The 19627-nt window shown below is 44.3% G+C and overlaps 1 protein-coding gene across 1 annotated transcript; it reads left to right on the top strand.

Moving 5' to 3' along the window:
* The first annotated feature begins 2030 nt into the window (after positions 1–2030).
* Positions 2031–2990, top strand: LOC125621844 (olfactory receptor 14A16-like). Its single transcript, XM_048819204.2, has one exon. It carries the CDS (start codon positions 2070–2072, stop codon positions 2988–2990), a length of 921 nt encoding a protein of 306 aa, XP_048675161.2. The 5' UTR covers positions 2031–2069.
* Positions 2991–19627: the final 16637 nt, after the last annotated feature.

Genomic DNA, 19627 nt, shown 5'->3' with positions numbered 1-19627 from the left:
TGAAATTGTAAGTGACAATAGATATTTTTTTATAGTTTCACTCTTAGCTCAATTTGGGGATGGGAAACAGAGGCAGTCCAAAGCATTTACCTTAGGAAAGACGGGGCAGAATATTCATTCCTTAGTTTCCTTCTACTGGGAGTGGGGGAACTGATCAAATTGACACACATATATTTAGAATGGATGGAGGAGTTTACATTAAAATTGACCAAAAATTGTGACAAACACTATCAGCTCACTGTTATTTTTCTCTCTGTATACATTAGTTTGTTTTTATTGCTGTTTATCTATCTGTTTGTACTTTTCTCTCTCATTTTGTTTGTTTTTACTTCTCTATCTACCTCTTTGTGTTATTTCGGTGTTTCTCTCGCATTCTCTGTATCTGTTCTTTTCTTACTTGTGTCTCTCTGTTAGTTTGTTGTTACATCTATCTATCTATCTATCTATCTATCTATCTATCTATCTATCTATCTATCTATCTATCTATCTATCTATCATCAGTTTGTATCTAGTTCTCAGTTTATTGTTACTTCTGTCTATTAGATTGCTGCAAGGGCAGTTGAGTGAAGTGTGTTAGAGTAGTGGGGACTAGGAGCCAGGACTCCTGGGTTCTATCTCCAGCCCTGGAAAGGGAGTGGGGTCTAGTGGGTAAGAGTAGTGGGGACTGAGAGCCAGAACTCTGGAGTTTTATGTGTGGTTCTGGGAGGAAGTTCAGTCCAGTGTGTAGAGGAGAGGAAACAGAACTGGGGTGGGGGGGTGGTTCTATTTCTGTCTCTCATAAGCACTGTGGGACAGACACTCCTCATAACTTGCAGCTGAGTGGTTAGGGCGCTCAGCTGGCCTGTGACATACTCAGATTCAATCCCTCCCTCTGATTGATGTTGAAAAGGGATTTGAATTCTCATTTTACGGGACAGTGCCTGCGCAGCTGGGCTCCGGGCTGTTCTGAAATGAGACTGTCTCAGTCTCTCGTGTTGAAGCTGCTCCACTCTGTATCAATAATTAAATAGTCATTGGAGCAGGGACTTAAACTTGGCTCTTCCAGACACCAGGTGCATGTCCCAAGTACCAAGCTGGAGAATCACTCTCATGCCTGTTCGCTGGCCCACTGACTCTCCATTGTCACTCACAGCAGTCATTCCTGATGGCAGTGGAGAGTGACTGGGATGGAGGCTGAGATGCAGTCTGATGTAGTCATTAGAGGAGGGGACTGGGAGTCATGACACCTCACTTGTGTTCCCAGCTCTGGGATGGAGTTGGGTCCAGTGGGTAAAGCCAGAACTCCTGGCCTGTATTTCCTGCTCCGGGAGGGGTGTTGCATTTAGTGGGTCAGAGCAGGGGGCAAACTGGGAGTCAGGACTCCTGGGTTCTCTTCCAAGCTCTTGGAGGGAGTTTAGTTGAGTGGTTAGAGAATCAGGAGGGGAGCTGTAATGTCTGTCTCTCACAGTGAGCATGGACATCCGGCTAGAATGGGGGATGGGGCATCAGGGCTCCTGAGCTTTATTCCTGACTCGAGTTTACTGTGTAATTATGGCGGGGTTTGGTCACCTCCATGTAAGATGGTGCTCCCATTTAGAGCAGTTTAAATGGGGAGTAATTCCATGGCCTGCAGTGAAATTACCCCACATTCGCAGCAGTGCCCTGACAGCAGAATCTGGCTAACCAGACCCCTGATTCCCCTTGGTAAACTGAGGATAGTGACATTTATAAAATGTCATCCAGAGTTTGCGCACATCTGGGTGACAGAGGTATACAAATACCTCAAAAGCAATTGTTCCTAATTCTCCTCTCCATCACCCTGGTGTAAATTAGGAGTAACTGCCCTGGGGTCCATTGACCTGATTCTACTTTCTCTCACCCCAGTGTAAATCAGGAGCAAGTCCACTGAAATCAGTGGAACTGTTTTCCCCATCCTCATTCCCATATTACATCAATCTTCACAAGCTAAGGGTCTGAATCAAGGAAATTCAGGTGGTTTTCACAAAAGGAGAGTTATTTAACTGATCTAATCCTGGCCCTTGCTTTTGTCCCTCCCTCTGCAACCATGACACAATGTCCTAAGGAAGAAAATGTCCAACCAAACCACCATGACCGAGTTCCTTCTCCTGGGATTCTCTGACATTTGGGAGCTGCAGATTTTGCACGTTCTGGTGTTTCTAGTGATTTACCTGGCAGCCCTGGTGGGGAATCTTCTTATCTTCATGGCCATAGCCTTCGACCACCACCTTCATACCCCCATGTACTTCTTCCTGATGAATCTGTCCATCGTAGACCTTGGCTCCATCTCTGTCACCATTCCCAAATCCATGGCCAACTCCCTCATGAACACCAAGTCCATTTCCTATGCTGGATGTGTTGCCCAAGTCTTTTTCCTCCTCTTCTTGCTGGGAGCGGATTTTTCCCTTCTCACCATCATGGCATATGACCGATATGTCGCCATCTGCCAACCACTGCACTATGAGGCAATAATGAACAGCCGAGCTTGTGTCCAACTTGCAGCTGGTTCCTGGATCAGTGGGATTCTCTGCTCTATGCTACACACCGGGAACACGTTTGCATTGACCTTCTGTGGAGGCAACATGGTGGATCAGTTCTTCTGTGAAATCCCCCAGCTACTGAAGCTCACCTGTTCTGACTCATATCTAAGTGAAGTTGGGTTTCTTGTCTTTAGTGTGTGTTTAGTCTTAGGCTTCTTTGTTTTTATCATTGTGTCGTATGTTCAGATCTTCAAATCAGTGCTCAGGATCCCCTCTGAGCAGGGCCGACATAAAGCCTTCTCCACCTGCCTTCCTCACCTCGCTGTAGTATCCCTGTTTATTTTCACTGGCTTATTTGCTTACCTAAAACCCACCTCCAGTTCCCCATCTGCTCTGGATCTTGTGATGGCTGTTCTCTATTCCATGGTGCCACCAATGATGAATCCAATTATCTACAGCATGAAGAACAAAGAGATCAAAGCTGCCCTGAGGAGACTGACTGCGTGTAGGTAATGCATTAATTTTCTGTCTTTCTCTAATTAAAGTTTTCTTACGTAGTATCTTTAAGTATTCATTAATGTCAGTTATTTCCATGACCACACAGCTTGCACACAAACAGGTCTTATTCTGATTTCAGTTGCACCAATGCAAATCCAGATTAACTCCACTGATGTCACTGCTGCTGGGGTGATTTACACCAGTAGAAAATCTGGTGCAGATTGTGTGTGCGAGAGGAATCAGAGTTTCATTCTGTGCCAAAAAAATACCCGTTACACTGCTTGGCCACTTGCAGCCATTCCATGGCCACTGAAAACAATGATGGGAGTTGTCTTGCTTGCTTAAAGCAATTTGCAGCATCTGTGGATCTGGCCTACTGCTTTCAATAGATCTGTATATCCCTTGCCACCTTGTCATATGTTCAGATCTTCAAATCAGTGCTCAGGATCCCCTCTGAGCAGGGCCGACATAAAGCCTTCTCCACCTGCCTTCCTCACCTCACTGTGGTCTCCCTGTTTGTTTGCACTGGTGCCTTTGCCTACCTGAAACCCACCTCCAGTTCCCCATCTGCTCTGGATCTTGTGGTGGCTGTTCTCTATTCCGTATTGCCACCAATGATGAATCCAATTCTGTACAGCATGAGGAGCAAGGAGATCAAAGCTGCCCTGAGGAGATTGACTGGGTGTAGGTAATTCACCAAGAATTAATTTTCTGTCTTTCTCTAATTAAAGTTTTCTTACACAGTATCTTTAAGTATTCATTAACGTCAGTTATTTCCATGACCACACAGCTTGCACACAAACAGGTCTTATTCTGATTTCAGTTGCACCAATGCAAATCCAGATTAACTCCGCTGATGTCACTGCTGCTGGGGTGATTTACACCAGCAGATAATCTGGTCTAATTGTGAAGTTAAATGGGTGCAGATTGTGTGTCCGAGAGGAATCAGAGATTCATTCTGTGACAAAAAAATACCCATTACACTGCTTGGCCACTTGCAGCCATTCCATGGCCACTGAAAACAATGATGGGAGTTGTCTTTCTTGCGTGTGTGTATAAATCTGGAGTGGTTTCATTGGAACTCAAGGAGTCAGACTGGTGTAAGACTGGGGTAGATCCTCAACACGTTCCATTGACTTTGGTGGTGCTAAAGCAATTTGAAGCATCTGTGGATCTGGCCTATTCCCTCCAATGGAGCTGTATAACCATTGCTACCAGCTGGGGACTGGGTCCATTGTCTTATAAATCACCATTCATGGCCTAACCACAAGAGGGGGACAAGGAGCCAGACTGTGTCAGTCTAGCTCACATGTACATTCAGGCGTGTGAGAGATGGAGAGACTGGCTAGAAATTACAGGGAGGTTTATAACCACCAGCAGGGTGAGGTTCTTGAGCAGCCTCCCAATAGGACTTGTGGGGGGCAAATGACAAAATTTGTTTTAAGAGACAGCTGAACACATGTCTGAGTGGGATTGTATGACGGGGCTGTGGTGTTTAGATGTTGTTTAGAATATCATAGAATATCAGGGTTGGAAGGGACCTCAGGAGGTCATCTAGTCCAACCCCCTGCTCAAAGCAGGACCAATCCCCAACTAAATCATCCCAGCCAGGGCTTTGTCAAGACTGACCTTAAAACCTTGAACTCTGTGACTTTATGGATGTGCATGGATGGGGAAGAGGAGAAGGGGCCACACAGAGAATAAACTCCAGTAGAGTCCATTGCGTTTCATTAGTACAACTGTCTGCAACACCCTGTCCTTCTGGCTGGGGGAGGTGACTCCAGCTCAAATGAAGCTCTTGATCTCTGCAGCCACGCAGTGTCACCATATAAACACCACCCATGGGCAGTGACTGTTCTGAGGCCCCTTTGTGCCCCACCTAGAGGATAGGGGGCTGTTCCAGTGGCTTTCAGGCAGCCTGGTTGTTCAGCTCATGCTGTAGAAGCTCATGCTCTAGATGTCTCTGGTTGAATCCCCCGGGTGTCAGCCTAGATTAGCGGGTGATCCTCACATATGCACAAGTGGCCTGAGAACTTCAGGGGACCTAATTCCTGCACTAATCAGAGGCTGATGTTGCCTACCAACCTACTCTAGAACAGCAGCGGGAGTGAGACCTAAGAGGGGAGGGACTCCTTAGTGAGTGGAGGAGCAGGTTTATTCCTGGATCATCTCAGACATGCCCATTCCTAGTCCCTCTGCACCCTGGAGACCAAAGATGCATGGAATGGGCAGGGGTGTGAGTCCTGCTCTCAGCTCAGGTTGGTAGAACTGGTCAAAGTTAACTTGTCAATGGGAAATGGTTTCCTCAACCTGTTTGTGACAGATGCTGCTATGTTTTTAGCTGAGTTAAACAGTCTGCCAATGGCTTAGAAAAATGTTTCCCAGCTCTTCCCTTGACTAGGTTGGCCACTGACACATTCCCAGAATACTGGATCTGACAGGTTGGATCACAGAACCCTCCTTGGGAGCTGCCATCTGTTGTACCTGGACTTCTTCTGAGCCTGTCTTCTCTGCCAGCTTGGGACTTCAGTGCCTTGCCTGGTTTGAACCAGGCACGCTAGCCTGCTACAAACACAGAGCCAGGTCTGAACCACATCCACCAAAAGCTGCAGGCTTAACTGAAAACAGCTGAAGAAGTGTTCCTGTCTCCAACAATCAGGTACCCTACTCTGTATGGGGTCCAAACCCCAAATAAATCCATTTTACCCTGTGTAACGTATAGACAGGATAAACTCATACATTTTTCACTCTCTATAATGCTGATAGAGAGATATGCTCAGCTGTTTGCCCCTCCCCCTAGGTATTAATACATACTCTGGGTTAATTAATAAGTCAAAAGTGATTTTATTAAATACAAAAAGTAGGATTTAAGTGGTTCCAAGTAATAAAAGACACAACAAATGAATTACCAAGCAAAATAAAACAAACACGCTAGTCTATGCCTAATATAGTAAGAAAGTGATTCCAGATGAAATCTCACTCTCAGACATGTTCCAGTGAGTTTCTTTTAGAGACTAGCCTCCTTCTAATCTGGGTCCAGCAATTACTCCACCAATAGGGAGTCAGGCCCCCAGGCTCCCTATATGACAGATAGGGAGATACAGATACCTAAGAATGGGATCCACAAAAGCCAGCATGCTAGGAGGGAGGCACCTGAGCTAGCCGATGGGAGATGCCAAGGAGAGGAGTGTGTGCTAGCTCAGAGAGAGATGCCTAAGTCCAGTCAGGGAGGTCCCTGTCTCTGCTAGTGAACCATGAACAGGGGAAGATAGGCGCATGCTCGGTCCGGGGCCTGATCTGGTAGTACCCTATACTTGATGACATCAAATGGATATTTCGATCTAATCAACAATACCTCGCCCTCCCAAATTCCCAACCACCAGAAACATCTGGAACAAAGAAACAAATCAACTAACCAACAAAATACAGTATACCCTCACTAGAACAAACCCCTGGGGATCGAAGACATTTGTTTGTTAAAACCAGAGGTTCATTATAGCAAAAGAGCCAAGCTGCTGGGGGCAGCAGCTGACACCTTGAACCCCATGGCCATGGCAGAGGTTGACAGGTCTTCCAGCCCTGCATCGGTAGTTGGGGGCAGAGAGCTCCTCCAGCCTTGGGGCTGTCGTGGGGGCAGAATTTTACTCCCCGTCTTGAAAAAAAGGAGAAGAGACAGAGACCCCATGAAGTCCACTAGTGACTTTGATATGGTAACTGATTTTATGTGGAAAGTGCTCTGATACCATGGTGATGGGTGGCAGTACAAAAGCCGCAGACTGATCGATCAATCAATCGATAGAGGGGAATGCATGGGGATGGATGGATAGCTAGACATTGATAAGTTCATGGAGGATAGGTCCATCAATGCCCATTAACCAAGAGGTTCAGGGATGCAACCCTGTGCTCTAGGTGTCCGTAAGCCTCTGTCTGCCAGATACTGGGATTGGACAATACAGGATGGGTCACTCAATAATTGTCCTGTTCTGTTCATTCTCTCTGAAGCATCTGACATTGGCCACTGTGTGTAGACAGGATAATGGGCTAGATGAACCATTAATCTGACCCAGTATGGCCATTCTTATGTTCTTAGCTAGACAGATAGATAGATAGATTCTGATCTTATTTATATAGGTGTAAATTTATAGTAACTCCATTGACCTGAGTGGAGTTTTTCTAGATATTTACCAGTGTAAATACGTCAGTGTGCATAAATGGATTGCACGTTATGTTCTCATGGAAATAATAATGTCAACAGTTGATTATCTTTATAAACAAACACAGAATGAGACGATGGTCATGGGAGAAAGATGGTCATTTTATTTTTTGGAGGATAGCCTTGACCCAATCATTTTCCACAGGGCAGCATTGATATCCTTGGTCCTCATGCTATAAATGATTGGATTCATCATGGGAGGCACCAAGGAATAAAAAAACAGCCACCATGAGATCCAGTCCTGAGACTGAGCTGGAGGTGGGTTTAATATAGGGAAAACTAGCAGTGCAAACAAACATGGAGACCACAATGAGGTGAGGGAGGCAAGTGGAGAAGGCTTTATGCCAGCCCTGCTCAGAGGGGATTCTCAGTACTGTTTTGAAGATCAGAACATATGACACAATTATAAAAACAAAGCAGTTTAAGGCAAAGTACATGCTAAAGGCAATATCCCCAATTTCACTGAGATAGGAGTCATAGCAAGCTGGGGGATTTCACAGAAGAACTGATCCATCCATTGTCTCCACAGAAGATTATTGCAAATGTGTTTCCAGTGTGCAGTGCAGAATTGAGAACCCCACTGATCCAGGTACTGGCTGCCATTTGGACACAAGATCTCCTGTTCTTGATCTCCTCCAAGTCCACCTGTCCTCCATGTCAGGATAGATAGGTTTTGGCTGATTGGTTCAACTCTCACCCTGAATTTAAAAGCACTAGTCTGTACGAAACAAATTCTGAGGACTATCAGCTTTGCTGCTCACTCAGTTTTACGATCTGGCAGCTACCCCTCTGAAACAGAAATAAGAAGGTATAAAATAGAGTGCATGGATTTAAAATTTTCATATTATTGGACAATATTTGCATTCCCAGTCTTTCTTAAAGCTTAGTTTCCAATTAAGGGTCGTCAAAAATTTTCTGCTTAAATTGTTTTCAAAGGAAAATTGTGTTTTTAATTAATCAAATTTCCATAGAAAGTCTCAGGTATCAAATATATTTCACTGATAACTCATATATTTACATAGGAGAACTGAAAACCCATGTTTTTTGGGGGTGGGTTTAGGCAGAAAAAAATCAGTTTTCTGCAAATTTTAGCTGAAAATGTTTGTTTTTCAGTTACCAAAACATGAACAATCAGAGATTTTTGGGAATTCTATTAAACCCCAATTTAAAAAAAAAATTCTGATAGGCTCTAGATGTTTGATTGACTTGATAGGAAAGGTCTTAAAGAGTCTCAAACATAATTCAAATATATGGTCTTAAATTAGCCCTATATATTAATATTCTAGCATATTTAATTGAAATAGCAAACTTACTGTGCTGGTCTTTGTGGAAGTTTTCCCAGCTTGCGATACATTCAAGCCTCCAGTGTTAGGAATCATGGGTCATATCTATCTGTCTATCTATCTATCCATCTATCCACCCACTGACAGGATTTTTTGGTTCTCTCTCTCTCTCTCTCTCTCTCTCTCTCATGCCCCCATCACTGTATTACCCAGCAGTCACTGCTGTCTCCCTTCGCTGGATGTCCTGAGTTGCTGGGTCTTGCTGCAGTTCCTATCAGACAGGGATCTAGTACACAGATGGGGTCTCCCTGCTCCCCTCCTTCGGCAGGCTTGGCTGAGAGGTGATGGACTAAATGGGATGAGGGACTGAAATCCCCTCCCAGCTCTAAAAAGGGCCATGCAGAGGAAGGAGGAAAGTGGGGTGGGAAGGAAGTGGTGGCCAGGGCTGGCCAAAGGAGAGAAGCAGGAGAGAATGTCTGGTGTTTGGAGGTGGGACAGAAGGAAACAGAGATGGGGGGCTGTTCCCTGGGGCTGGGACCATGTCAGAGGAGTGGGGCTGAGCAGAGGAGGGGACTGGTGGGCAGAGGGGTTCAGCAGGGATCTCTGAGGAAGCTGAGTTAGGAACTTTGTGTGGAGAATTGGATCTGGCCATGGCAGGGGGAATCTCAAAGAATGGGGACTGAGAGCATCCGTGAGGTGGAGGGTTGTGAGAAGGGAGGGAGGGGATTAGAGATGGGGGGGGGTTGTTTGGGGGTCTGGGCTGTGTGAGGCAGAGGGAAGGAGACACCCAGGGCTAGAGTAAGAGCATTCAGAGGGTGGAGCATGCGGCAGAGGCTGGAGTCAAAGGGCCTGAATCTCCTCTCCCTGAAACCAGACATACTCCAGTGTAATGCCATGGACTTAACGTGAGATGAGTGACGGGGGAATCAGTCCCATTGTCTCCAGTGGGGTTACTCCTGATTTACACCAGGGTGAGTGAGAGGGAAATCAGTTGACTGCAGTGGAGTATTTCTAACTTTTCTTACAATTGGTGTGTTTTGGTGTCGATTTATTGTGCCCAGCTAGAGATCAAATCAGGGCTCAGATCCTCATGCCAGGGTCTCCAAAGCTCAAGGAAAGGAGTACTTGTGGGACCTTAGAGACTAACCAATTTATTTGAGGATGAGCTTTTGTGAGCTACAGCTCACTTCATCGGATGCATACTGTGGAAACTGCAGAAGACATTATATACACAGAGACCATGAAACAATACCTCCTCCCACCCCACTCTCCTGCTGGTAATAGCTTATCTAAAGTGATCATCAAGTTGGGGCCACTCCAGCAGAGTGCAGTCCATCCACTGGCCCTCAGGGAGAAATAAGGTGACAGCGATATTAGCCACAGTGTTTAGTTCTCAGTTAGGCGTGTCAGCCTTTGAAGTCGCGCCAAACAGATTGCACTGTGCATATGCATGGCGAGAGGAGGAACTGGTTGAAAACTGTTTCTGACTTTCAGCCTCATAGCTGCTGAAAGGAGAGTGTTCTGGGAAACAAACATAGGTCCTGTGAGTTAAAATCTAACCCTGGACAGAAATCTGTGACTGAAAACAGGAGGCATCTGCCTCTGTTGAAGGGTGTCACTTGAGTACAGCCGAATATTGAGAAGGTGCTGAAACTATTTTTGAAATGAAAATAAATAACCCATGCAGATGCTCACTGGGTGGGGGGAGGGTGATTTGGAGTGGAAGAGTTGGTGGGAAAGGCAGAGAGGAGTTTTGGGGGCAGTGAGAGGCAGGGTGACTATGGGGAGGAGGATAAATGAGGAGGGTGGATAGGAGATGGTTTGGGGGTCAGGAGATGGGGTGGGATGGGACACTGGGAAGGGGTGAGTGACAGCAGCCTGGGGGAAAATGGGGTCAGGAGCACCTGACAGCCCCACATTCCCCTTCCATGTCTGTGCCAATATCTGGGGGTTCCCAACCCATCTATGGGGGTCCAACCCTCCCTGCTCCCCTCTCGTGATCTTGGGGGCTTTGCCCTTGCCCTTCTGGGTGGCTGAACCGGTCTCCCTAAATCCTTCCCCATGTGTGCTGGGTCTAGGGAAGTGCCACCTCTTGGGGTGTGAAGCGAAGAAGAGACAAATGGGAAGCGTGCACCGACAATACCGTGAAGACCCTGCTGGCACTGGGGTGGCTGGTACGAGTGGAGCAGTTCAAACCTCTTGGAGTGATTGTTTCAGGGTGCACTGTTTGCTGGAGGGGTTCTCACTCAGCTCAGAATAGCTCATTAAGATGAACAGGTCACTTCACTGAGCCTCCAATGCAGCAGATGGATGCGTCCGGCTTTGGTCTACACTAATGGAAAGTTCTGGGGATGGATCTGAGGGGAACCTGCTCCTGTCCAGAAAAATGTGGTGGTTCTGAAAAGAGTCTTTTGCTTCTCTTGTCATCCATATCCATCCATATCCATCACTATCCATCCATATCATAATTATTCCTTTGAAACAGAAATAAACACGGTTGCAATAGACCAAAAGGATTTGAAATTGCTGTATTATTAAAGATATAAATGTTTCCCACCTTTGCTTAAAGCTCAGTTTCCAAATAGAGGCAGTCAGAGATTTTTTGTCCACTTATTTTTAAAAAATGTGATTTTCAATTAAACAGGAAATGTCCAGGGGAAGTGTCTACTATTCTTGAAAAAAAAAAAAACACTTTTTTTTGTTTGTTTCTTTTCTTTTCACAACTGAAATCCCCAATTTTCTTTTGTTTACAAATTAACATTTTCAATTTACAGCAGGTTTTAGTTAAAAAGAAATTTGTTTTTGATTGCCAAATCCTGAAAACTTTTCGGATTTCGGATTTCTGATGTAGTCAAAATTTTGCACTTATTTTTTTTTCTAGCTGTATGACTAAAGTGATAGTTAAAGCCTTAAAGAGTTAAAATTGTGATTTAAGTTTAAGGCCTTACATTTGCTCTGTAAATTAATCCCCAAATATATTTCATTGAAATAGTGAATTTACTGTGCTGGTCATTGTGGATTTTTCCCCAGATTGTGAAGCATTCGATCCTCCAGCTCCAGGGTTCTTTGGTCATTATTTCTCTATCTAGAAGACAAAGACACAGCTACCTGAGTCCTTTCAGCCCTCACTTATAGGTGCTGGAACTATGGGTGCTGGGGGTGCTGCCACACCCCCTGGCTTGAAGTAGTAATAACAACCCAAATACATGGTTTCCACCTTCAGTACCCCACTATGAAAATTGTTTCTGCACCATTGCCCTCACTCTGAGAACGAACTGACTGAACTCGATTCAAACCTGTTGCTCTCTGCAGATGATCTGTGTGTAGCTGATTTTGAACTTCACTGACATTAGAAGACTGATGCTGTAGAAGGCTGTCTGTCCATGTCTATTTCCTAAGGGCTTGCGGGACTCACTCCCTGAAGCTCTGCACAGCTCAGAAGCTGAGACCCAGAGGCAAAAGTTCATAAATTAATAGATTTCAAGCAAAAGGTGCCACTATGATCCCCTAGTCTGACCCCTGCATGGCACAGGCCATAGGATCTCCACCAGGGTACCCTGACTCCAGCCCATCTTCTAATCTGTGAGCCAGGATTACAAAGGGATTTGGGCACCTAAAGATGGAGACAGGCACCTAAAGGGATTTATCAAAGTTCCTAAGTAAGCTAGATGGCTAAGTCCCATGGACATTCAATGGTAGTTTCGTGCCTAACCTGCTTATCTGCTAAGGTAAATACCACTAGGTACCTATCGCCATCTCTATGTGCCTAAACGCCTATGTAATATTAGCCCTGCATCTATCTTGACCTCTTCCAGGGTCTCCACGTGTCAAGGTTCCTTCCCCACTCTGAACTCTAGGGTACAGATGTGGGGACCTGCATGAAAGACTCCCTAAACTTATTCTTACCAGCTTAGGTTAAAAACTTCTTCAAGGTACAAACTTTGCCTTGTCCTTGAACCCTATGCTGCCACCACCAAGCATGTTAAACAAAGAACAGGAGAAGTGCCCACTTGGAAATGTCTCCCTCCAAAATATCCCCCCAAGCACTACACCCCCTTTCCTGGGAAAGGCTTGATAAAAATCCTCACCAATTTGCATAGGTGAACACAGACCCAAACCCTTGGATCTTAAGAACAATCAGGTTCTTAAAAGAAGAATTTTAATTAAAGAAAAGGTAAAAGAATCACCCCTCTAAAATCAAGATGGTAAATACCTTACAGGGTAATCAGATTCAAAATATAGAGAATCCTTCTAGGCAAAACCTTGTTACAAAAAGACACAAAAAGAGGAATATACATTCCATCCAGCACAGCCTATTTTACCCACCATTAAACAAAAGGAAATCTAACGCATTTCTAGCTAGATTATTTACTAACTTTTTACAGGAGTTCTGAGCTGCATTCTTGATCTGTTCCCAGCAAAAGCATCACACAGACAGACAGACCCTTTGTTCCCTCCCTTCCAGCTTTGAAAGTATCTTGTCTCCTCATTGGTCATTTTGGTCAGGTGCCAGCGACATTATCTTAGCTTCTTAACCCTTTACAGGTGAAAGGGTTTTGCCTCTGGCCAGGAGGGATTTAAAGGTGGTTACCCCTCCCTTTATATTTATGAGAGCGCGTCTTTTGAATTTCAGAAAAATGAAGGCTGGAATTTGCAAAGGAGCCTAAGGGAGTAAGGCATGTATATCTTGAGCACCTATCTCCCTTAGACTCCCTTGAGAATCCCAGCCTCAAATGATAACAAGTACATCCACACAGCAGGGGTGAGAGGTGACCAAGACTCTAGAGTTCCTGTGATCTAAGCCCAGATAGTCAACTGAGGTCCTGCACACTCTGTGCCTCAATTTCTCCAAGTGTATCATAGGAGTTAATTAATGAGCGTCGATAGGTAATTCACAATGAATCATTTATTTAGCCGTGACCCACAATTTATTTTCTCCATGTAAATACTTATAAACTATGATCAAGTCATCCCTGTATGTTTTCTTTGTTAAGCTAGTTGTTAATTAATTTTTTAATAGAAAATTGTGTTTTCAATTAAACAATTTTTTTTCTCAGAATCCATCTACTTTCCAGGAAAAATTTGATTATTCCTGGAAAGAAAGAAAATTTTGGTTTTCAGCTTAAAATTTCCAGTGTTCAGCTGGTTTTTCGGACTGCCAAAAATTATGGGGAAAATTCAAAATTTTCCAGAGAGGAAAAACATTGTGGCCAGCAGCAGATGTTTTCATTAAATTGACACTAAAAGACTAAAAGAGTTCGGACCGTCATTTCACATTTATGTTCTTAAATTTCTCCTGTATATTAATCCCCCCAAATATGTAACTGAAATAGCAAACTTACTGTGCTGATCTATGTGGAATTTGTCTCAGCTTGTGATGCAGTTGATTCTCAGGCATCAGAATTGTTTGGACACTATCTGTCTGTCTGTCTATCTAGCACCCATCACTGTATTATCCAGCAGCCATTTCTGTGTCCCTTCGCTGGATGTCCTGAGGTGCTGGGTCTCTCTGAAGTTCCTAGCAGAAAGGGATCCACTCCACAGATGGGTGCTCCTACTCCGCTCCTAGGGCAGGCTTGGCTGAGAGGTGATGGACTAAATAGGATCAGGGAATGAAAGCCCCTCCCAGCTCTAGAGCTGATCCCGTCTTGTGCAAGTTTCAGAGATGGTCACAGCACAGGTTGTACCAGCCCAGGGGCTAAATAGCTGAATCTGGTTTCCAGGGCTGTGAGCCCAGCTCTGATCTCACCTCTGAGCAAACTGCCCTGACAACCTGCCCTTGCTGAGCCTAACTCCACAGAGTGCGAACAGCACCTGCCCTGGATCTCACATGATGGCAGCATCCCTGGAAGGACCCTTGGCTAAAAACAAGGCAGGGCTGAATCTCATAGTGTGTGCTCAGGGGTTTGCAGAAATAAATATATATTTATAGCACAAACATGTGACCTACAATAACTAAGAGCTCAGTGGCACCAGAACCTCAGCTCTCCTGGAATGGCCTGGTCCTTCATTAACTCCACATCATTACCTCTGGGGGAGCACAGATGTTTTTTCTCCTGCATTGCGCCAGCAGCTCTTGGGATGCAGCCACCAGAGGAACCCACAGCTCAGGTGGCCCAGGCTGTTTTTAGCTGGTCACTAAGAGGTATGCAGAAGCAAAGTTTAAAAAGTACAGGCCAGGTCCTGAGCAGGTGTAAGTTGATACAGTTCCATTGACTTCTGACTAGCCAGGGCTATTGACAGCAGGTGGCGATCTGGCCTGCTAAACAGGTTCAAATCCATATTCTTTGCCTGTGAAAGTGAACTGAAGATGGGTCAAAAGTTTCTAACCAGCCTGCTCTTTCTTAGAAAGTAAGCAGGGCAGAGATGTAAGGGGCAGATTTCTCACCTCAGCTAGACCTGCGCCAATGTAGAGTAGCTCCATTGACATCACCAGTTTAATGCTGCTGAGGTTCTGGCCCCAAGACTCTGAGCTAAACTCAGCAGTGACATAAACACTGGTGTAAGTTACTTGTCTGTCATCATTGTATTATAGATAGGCTTGGAAGGATTCGATTTTTATTGGTAAATGTGGATAAACTTGGATTGCACTGCGCACACACAAACCGACCAAAAATATTTCCATTGATAATAATCAAAATTTACAGACAAGCAAAGTAAGAAAAATGAGGCTTGAGAATTTATTAGAGTTTGATGTAAGGCAAATTCCTTTGTATATTTGGGCATATGATGTTGCTAATTTATGTTTTAATGGTTATAAAGCTTCAGCTTGTTGAATCTCAGCTTCTACTGTCATTAAATAACTATTGTCTGACACACTCCCCCCATAATTTCCTACAACTGTGAAAATTTAAATTGGTAAAAATTGAGAAATAAATGCTTAAAACACATAATTTTGTGCAACCGTGAAAAATTAAATAGATGAAAATTGGAAAAAAACCACTGAAAAATAAACATTGATATCATCTGTTGAAATTATAAAAGAATAAAAATGAACTTCTCCCAAGCCTCATTATAACCTTGGTGTAAGTGGGAGAGTCCCATTACATGTGCTGATCTGACATTCATACCACACCCAGGGTAAATCTAATCACATCCAAGATGAGAAGGGATAGGCCCGGTCCATGACCTAACAAGAATCTCATTTTGTCGTAAAGACAGATTTTTATTTGATTGGTTTCAGAGAAGCAGCCGTGTTAGTCTGTATCCGCAAAAAGAAAAGGAGGACTTGTGGCACCTTAGAGACTAACCAATGTATTTGAGCATGAGCTTTCGTGAGCTACAGCTCACTTCAATGGATGCGTCCGATGAAACACATTGTGAAGAGAGTGGTCACTTTGGATGGGCTATTACCAGCAGGAGAGTGAGTTTGTGTGTGGGGGGGGCGGAGGGTGAGAAAACCTGGATTTGTGCTGGAAATGGCCCAACTTGATGATCACTTTAGATAAGCTATTACCAGCAGGACAGTGGGGTGGGAGGAGGTATTGTTTCATGATCTCTGTGTGTATATAATGTCTTCTGCAGTTTCCACGGTATGCATCCGATGAAGTGAGCTGTAGCTCATGAAAGCTCATGCTCAAATAAATTGGCTAGTCTCTAAGGTGCCACAAGTACTCCTTTTCTTTTTGTGAATACAGACTAACACGGCTGTTACTCTGAAACCTGTCGTTATGCAATGAGACTCTCAAACACAGGAAGAAACATAAAACAAGACGTCACACATATTCAGATGGGCCATTCATCCCAACAGAAGCTGAAGATCAGCTATAGAAAAACTATGCCACCATGAATTCCTTCCAACTTCTATCCCCAGTGGGAATGAATCGCTCTATTGCCATTAGAAGTTACACTGTAATTAATCCCAAAGAAGAAAGGCCTAGGAAAGAGCAGACTGGTTAGGAACATTTGACTCTTGTTCAGTTTTCAGATTCAGAGGCAAAGAATACGGATTTGGCCCTTAGTTTTTAGTGTTTGCCTCTGAGTATAAAGCAGCTGAGGATCTTCTGTCAATAAGCTTGTCATAAATATAAAGGGAAGGGTAAACCCCTTTAAAATCCCTCCTGGCCAGAGGAAAACTCCTCTCACCTGTAAAGGGTTAAGAAGCTAAAGGTAACCTCGCTGGCACCTGACCAAAATGACCAATGAGGAGACAAGATACTTTCAAAAGCTGGGAGGAGGGAGAGAAACAAAGGGTCTGTGTCTGTCTGTATGCTGCTTTTGATGGGGATAGAACAGGAATGGAGTCTTAGAACTTTTAGTAAGTAATCTAGCTAGGTATGCGTTAGATTATGATTTCTTTAAATGGCTGAGAAAAGAACTGTGCTGAATAGAATGACTATTTCTGTCTGTGTGTCTTTTTTGTAACTTAAGGTTTTGCCTAGAGGGATTCTCTATGTTTTTAATCTAATTACCCTGTAAGGTATCTACCATCCTGATTTTATAGAGGTGATTCCTTTACCTCTATTTACTTCTATTTCTATTAAAAGTCTTCTTGTACGAAAACTGAATGCTTTTTCATTGTTCTCAGATCCAAGGGTTTGGGTCTGTGGTCACCTATGCAAATTGGTGAGGATTTTTACCAAACCTTTCCCAGGAAGTGGGGTGCAAGGGTTGGGAGGATTTTGGGGGGAAAGACATGTCCAAACTACGTTTCCCAGTAAACCCAGTTAGAGTTTGATGGTGGCAGTGGATATTCCAAGGACAAAGGATAAAATTAATTTGTACTTTGGGGAAGTTTTAACCTAAGCTGGTGAAAGTAAGCTTAGGAGGTTTTCATGCAGGTCCCCACATCTGTACCCTAGAGTTCAGAGTGGGGGAGGAACCTTGACAAAGCTCTTAGCTAAAAATCACATCTCTGTGCTATAAATACATATTTATTTCTGCAACCCCCTTGGGACACCCACTAGGCCTCAGCCCTGCCTGTTTTTAGCCAAGGGTCCTTCCAGGGATGTTGCCATCGGGTAAGATCCAGGGCAGGTGCTGTTGCCCCTCTTTGGGGTGAGGGTCAGCTAGAGCAGATTGTCAGGATGGTTTGTAAAATCCCCCAGCTCCTCAAACTCCCCAGCTCTAATTCAGAACTCAGTGAGACTACGTATCTTGCCTTTAGTATGTCCTTAGCCTTCACCTGTTTTGTTTTAATAATTGTGTCATATGTTCAGATCTTCAAAACAGTGCTGAGAATCCCCTCTGAGCAGGGCCGGCATAAAGCCTTCTCCACCTGCCTTCCTCACCTGGCTGTAGTCTCCGTGTTTGTTTCCACTGGCATCTTTGCCTACATTAAAAACCCACCTCCAGCTCGACATGAGGTCTGGATCTCCTGGCGACTGTTCTCTACCCTGTGGAACCGCCAGTGATGATTCCAATCATCTATAGCCTGAGGAACAAGGAGATCAAAGCTGCTCTGTGGAAAATGATTGGGTCAACGCTATTCTCCAAAAAATAAAATGGCCATCTTTCTCCCATGACCGTCATCTCATTCTGTTTTTTTATAAATATAATCAACTGATGACATTATTGTTTCCATGAGAACCTAGTGTGCAATCCATTTATGCACACTGAGGGATTTACACTGGTAAATATCCAGACAAATGCCCCTCAATTCAATGGGGTTACTATAGATTTACACTAGCATAAATATCAAAATCTATCTATCCCCAGCCACACCCATCTATCTATCTATCTGTATGTGGCTTTTATATTGCTGCCCATCACCATGCTATCTGAGCACATTCCACATAAAATCAGTAGACATATAAAAGTTTTCAAGGGGTCTAAGGCTCTTCACCGTTTGGGCAGAGGGGTAAAAATTGTACTTGGGATACGAGTTGTTTGTTTTTCTGCTTGACTGTATCTTCTGGGTTTTTTTGTTTTGTTGATTTTATTCTTTGGTTGGTTGATTCGTTTCTTTGTGCCAGATGTTTTTGGGGGTGGGAGTTTGGGAGGGTGGGGTCTTTTTGGTTCAATGGCAGTATCAATTTTTTAACATCTAGTATTGGGTGTGTCAATGTGTCGTCTCTTCAATGGGGTTTTCTGAGAGAGCTGAAGGCATGTTTTGACAATAGTGAACAGGAGGAAAAGAGTTTCTGTAGGCATCTGGCTAATTTTTCAGCAGGTGCAGCTGGGTTCAGCACCTGCAGTTATTCCCTGGAGTAAGTTGAGCAACCAGCTGGCCTTTTCTAAACAAATTATGATTTATTTACCACCATAATAGAGCATCACATAAAAGAAAATATTGCAGATATCATCACACCAGTGGCTTTGGTAGGGTAAACATTTGGCCTCATTATCCAGAGCCAGTTTGTCTTTAGGAAACAATGGAAAACCTTTCACTTCAGAAAATCCTTTTCACCATAGGAATAACACAACATTCATTGCTTTATTTAAATAAAATAATAAAAGGATCCCTAGACAAGGCTCCATGCAGCCTGACCCATTCATAAAGTCACATAGTCACAGAGTTCAAGTTAAGAAGGGACCACCAGATCATCCAGTCTGCACACCCACACACTACACCCAACAAGTGAAACGAGACCAAAGTAAATGAGACCCACAGGAGACCAGATGGTTCTGTGCCACAGGCAGAGAATAGGAGGAACTGAGGGCACCAGTGCCTGACCCCGCAATGGCAGGGAGATGATTAAGTGAGATAGACCCAGATAATCCTGGCAAGTGACCCGCACCCCACACACTTCAGAGGAAGGACAACTCCCCCCCCCCCACCAAAGACAACACCAATCTGAGCTGGGGGAAAATTCCTTCCCAACCCCACAAATGGTGATGAATTAGACCTTGAGCATGTAAGCAAGAAACAGCCAGCAAAGCACCAGAGAGAGAGAGAATGGCTGAAAATGCAGAGCCCTGGCACATGCCACCCAATGTCCCATCTCCAGGCATGGCCATCCCCAATGCTTCAGTGGAAGGAGATAAAAAACCCACCCAGAATGCACTGGGGAGGGGGGATGCCTTCCTGACCCCTGCCAGTGGCCAGATGAAACCCTGAAGCATGAGTTTTAGGAACATAAGACATAAAGCAAAAGTAAGCCCTGCCCCCCCACCATCACAAGGAATCCCATCATACAATCACATTCATAAAATTTGTCCAGCTCTTTCTTAAAACTAATTAAGTTTTTTGCCCCACAACTCCTATTGGGAGGCTG

Source organism: Caretta caretta, chromosome 14 (genome assembly GCF_965140235.1).
Source record: "Caretta caretta isolate rCarCar2 chromosome 14, rCarCar1.hap1, whole genome shotgun sequence".
Classification (NCBI taxonomy): domain Eukaryota; kingdom Metazoa; phylum Chordata; order Testudines; family Cheloniidae; genus Caretta; species Caretta caretta.
Note: the sequence above shows the minus strand (reverse complement) of the source record. Positions and strands in the feature narration are given on the sequence as shown.

Bases quoted from the DNA above. Each gene is read 5' to 3' on its own strand.
- LOC125621844 (XM_048819204.2), top strand. From the start codon at position 2,070: ATGTCCAACCAAACCACCATGACCGAGTTCCTTCTCCTGGGATTCTCT.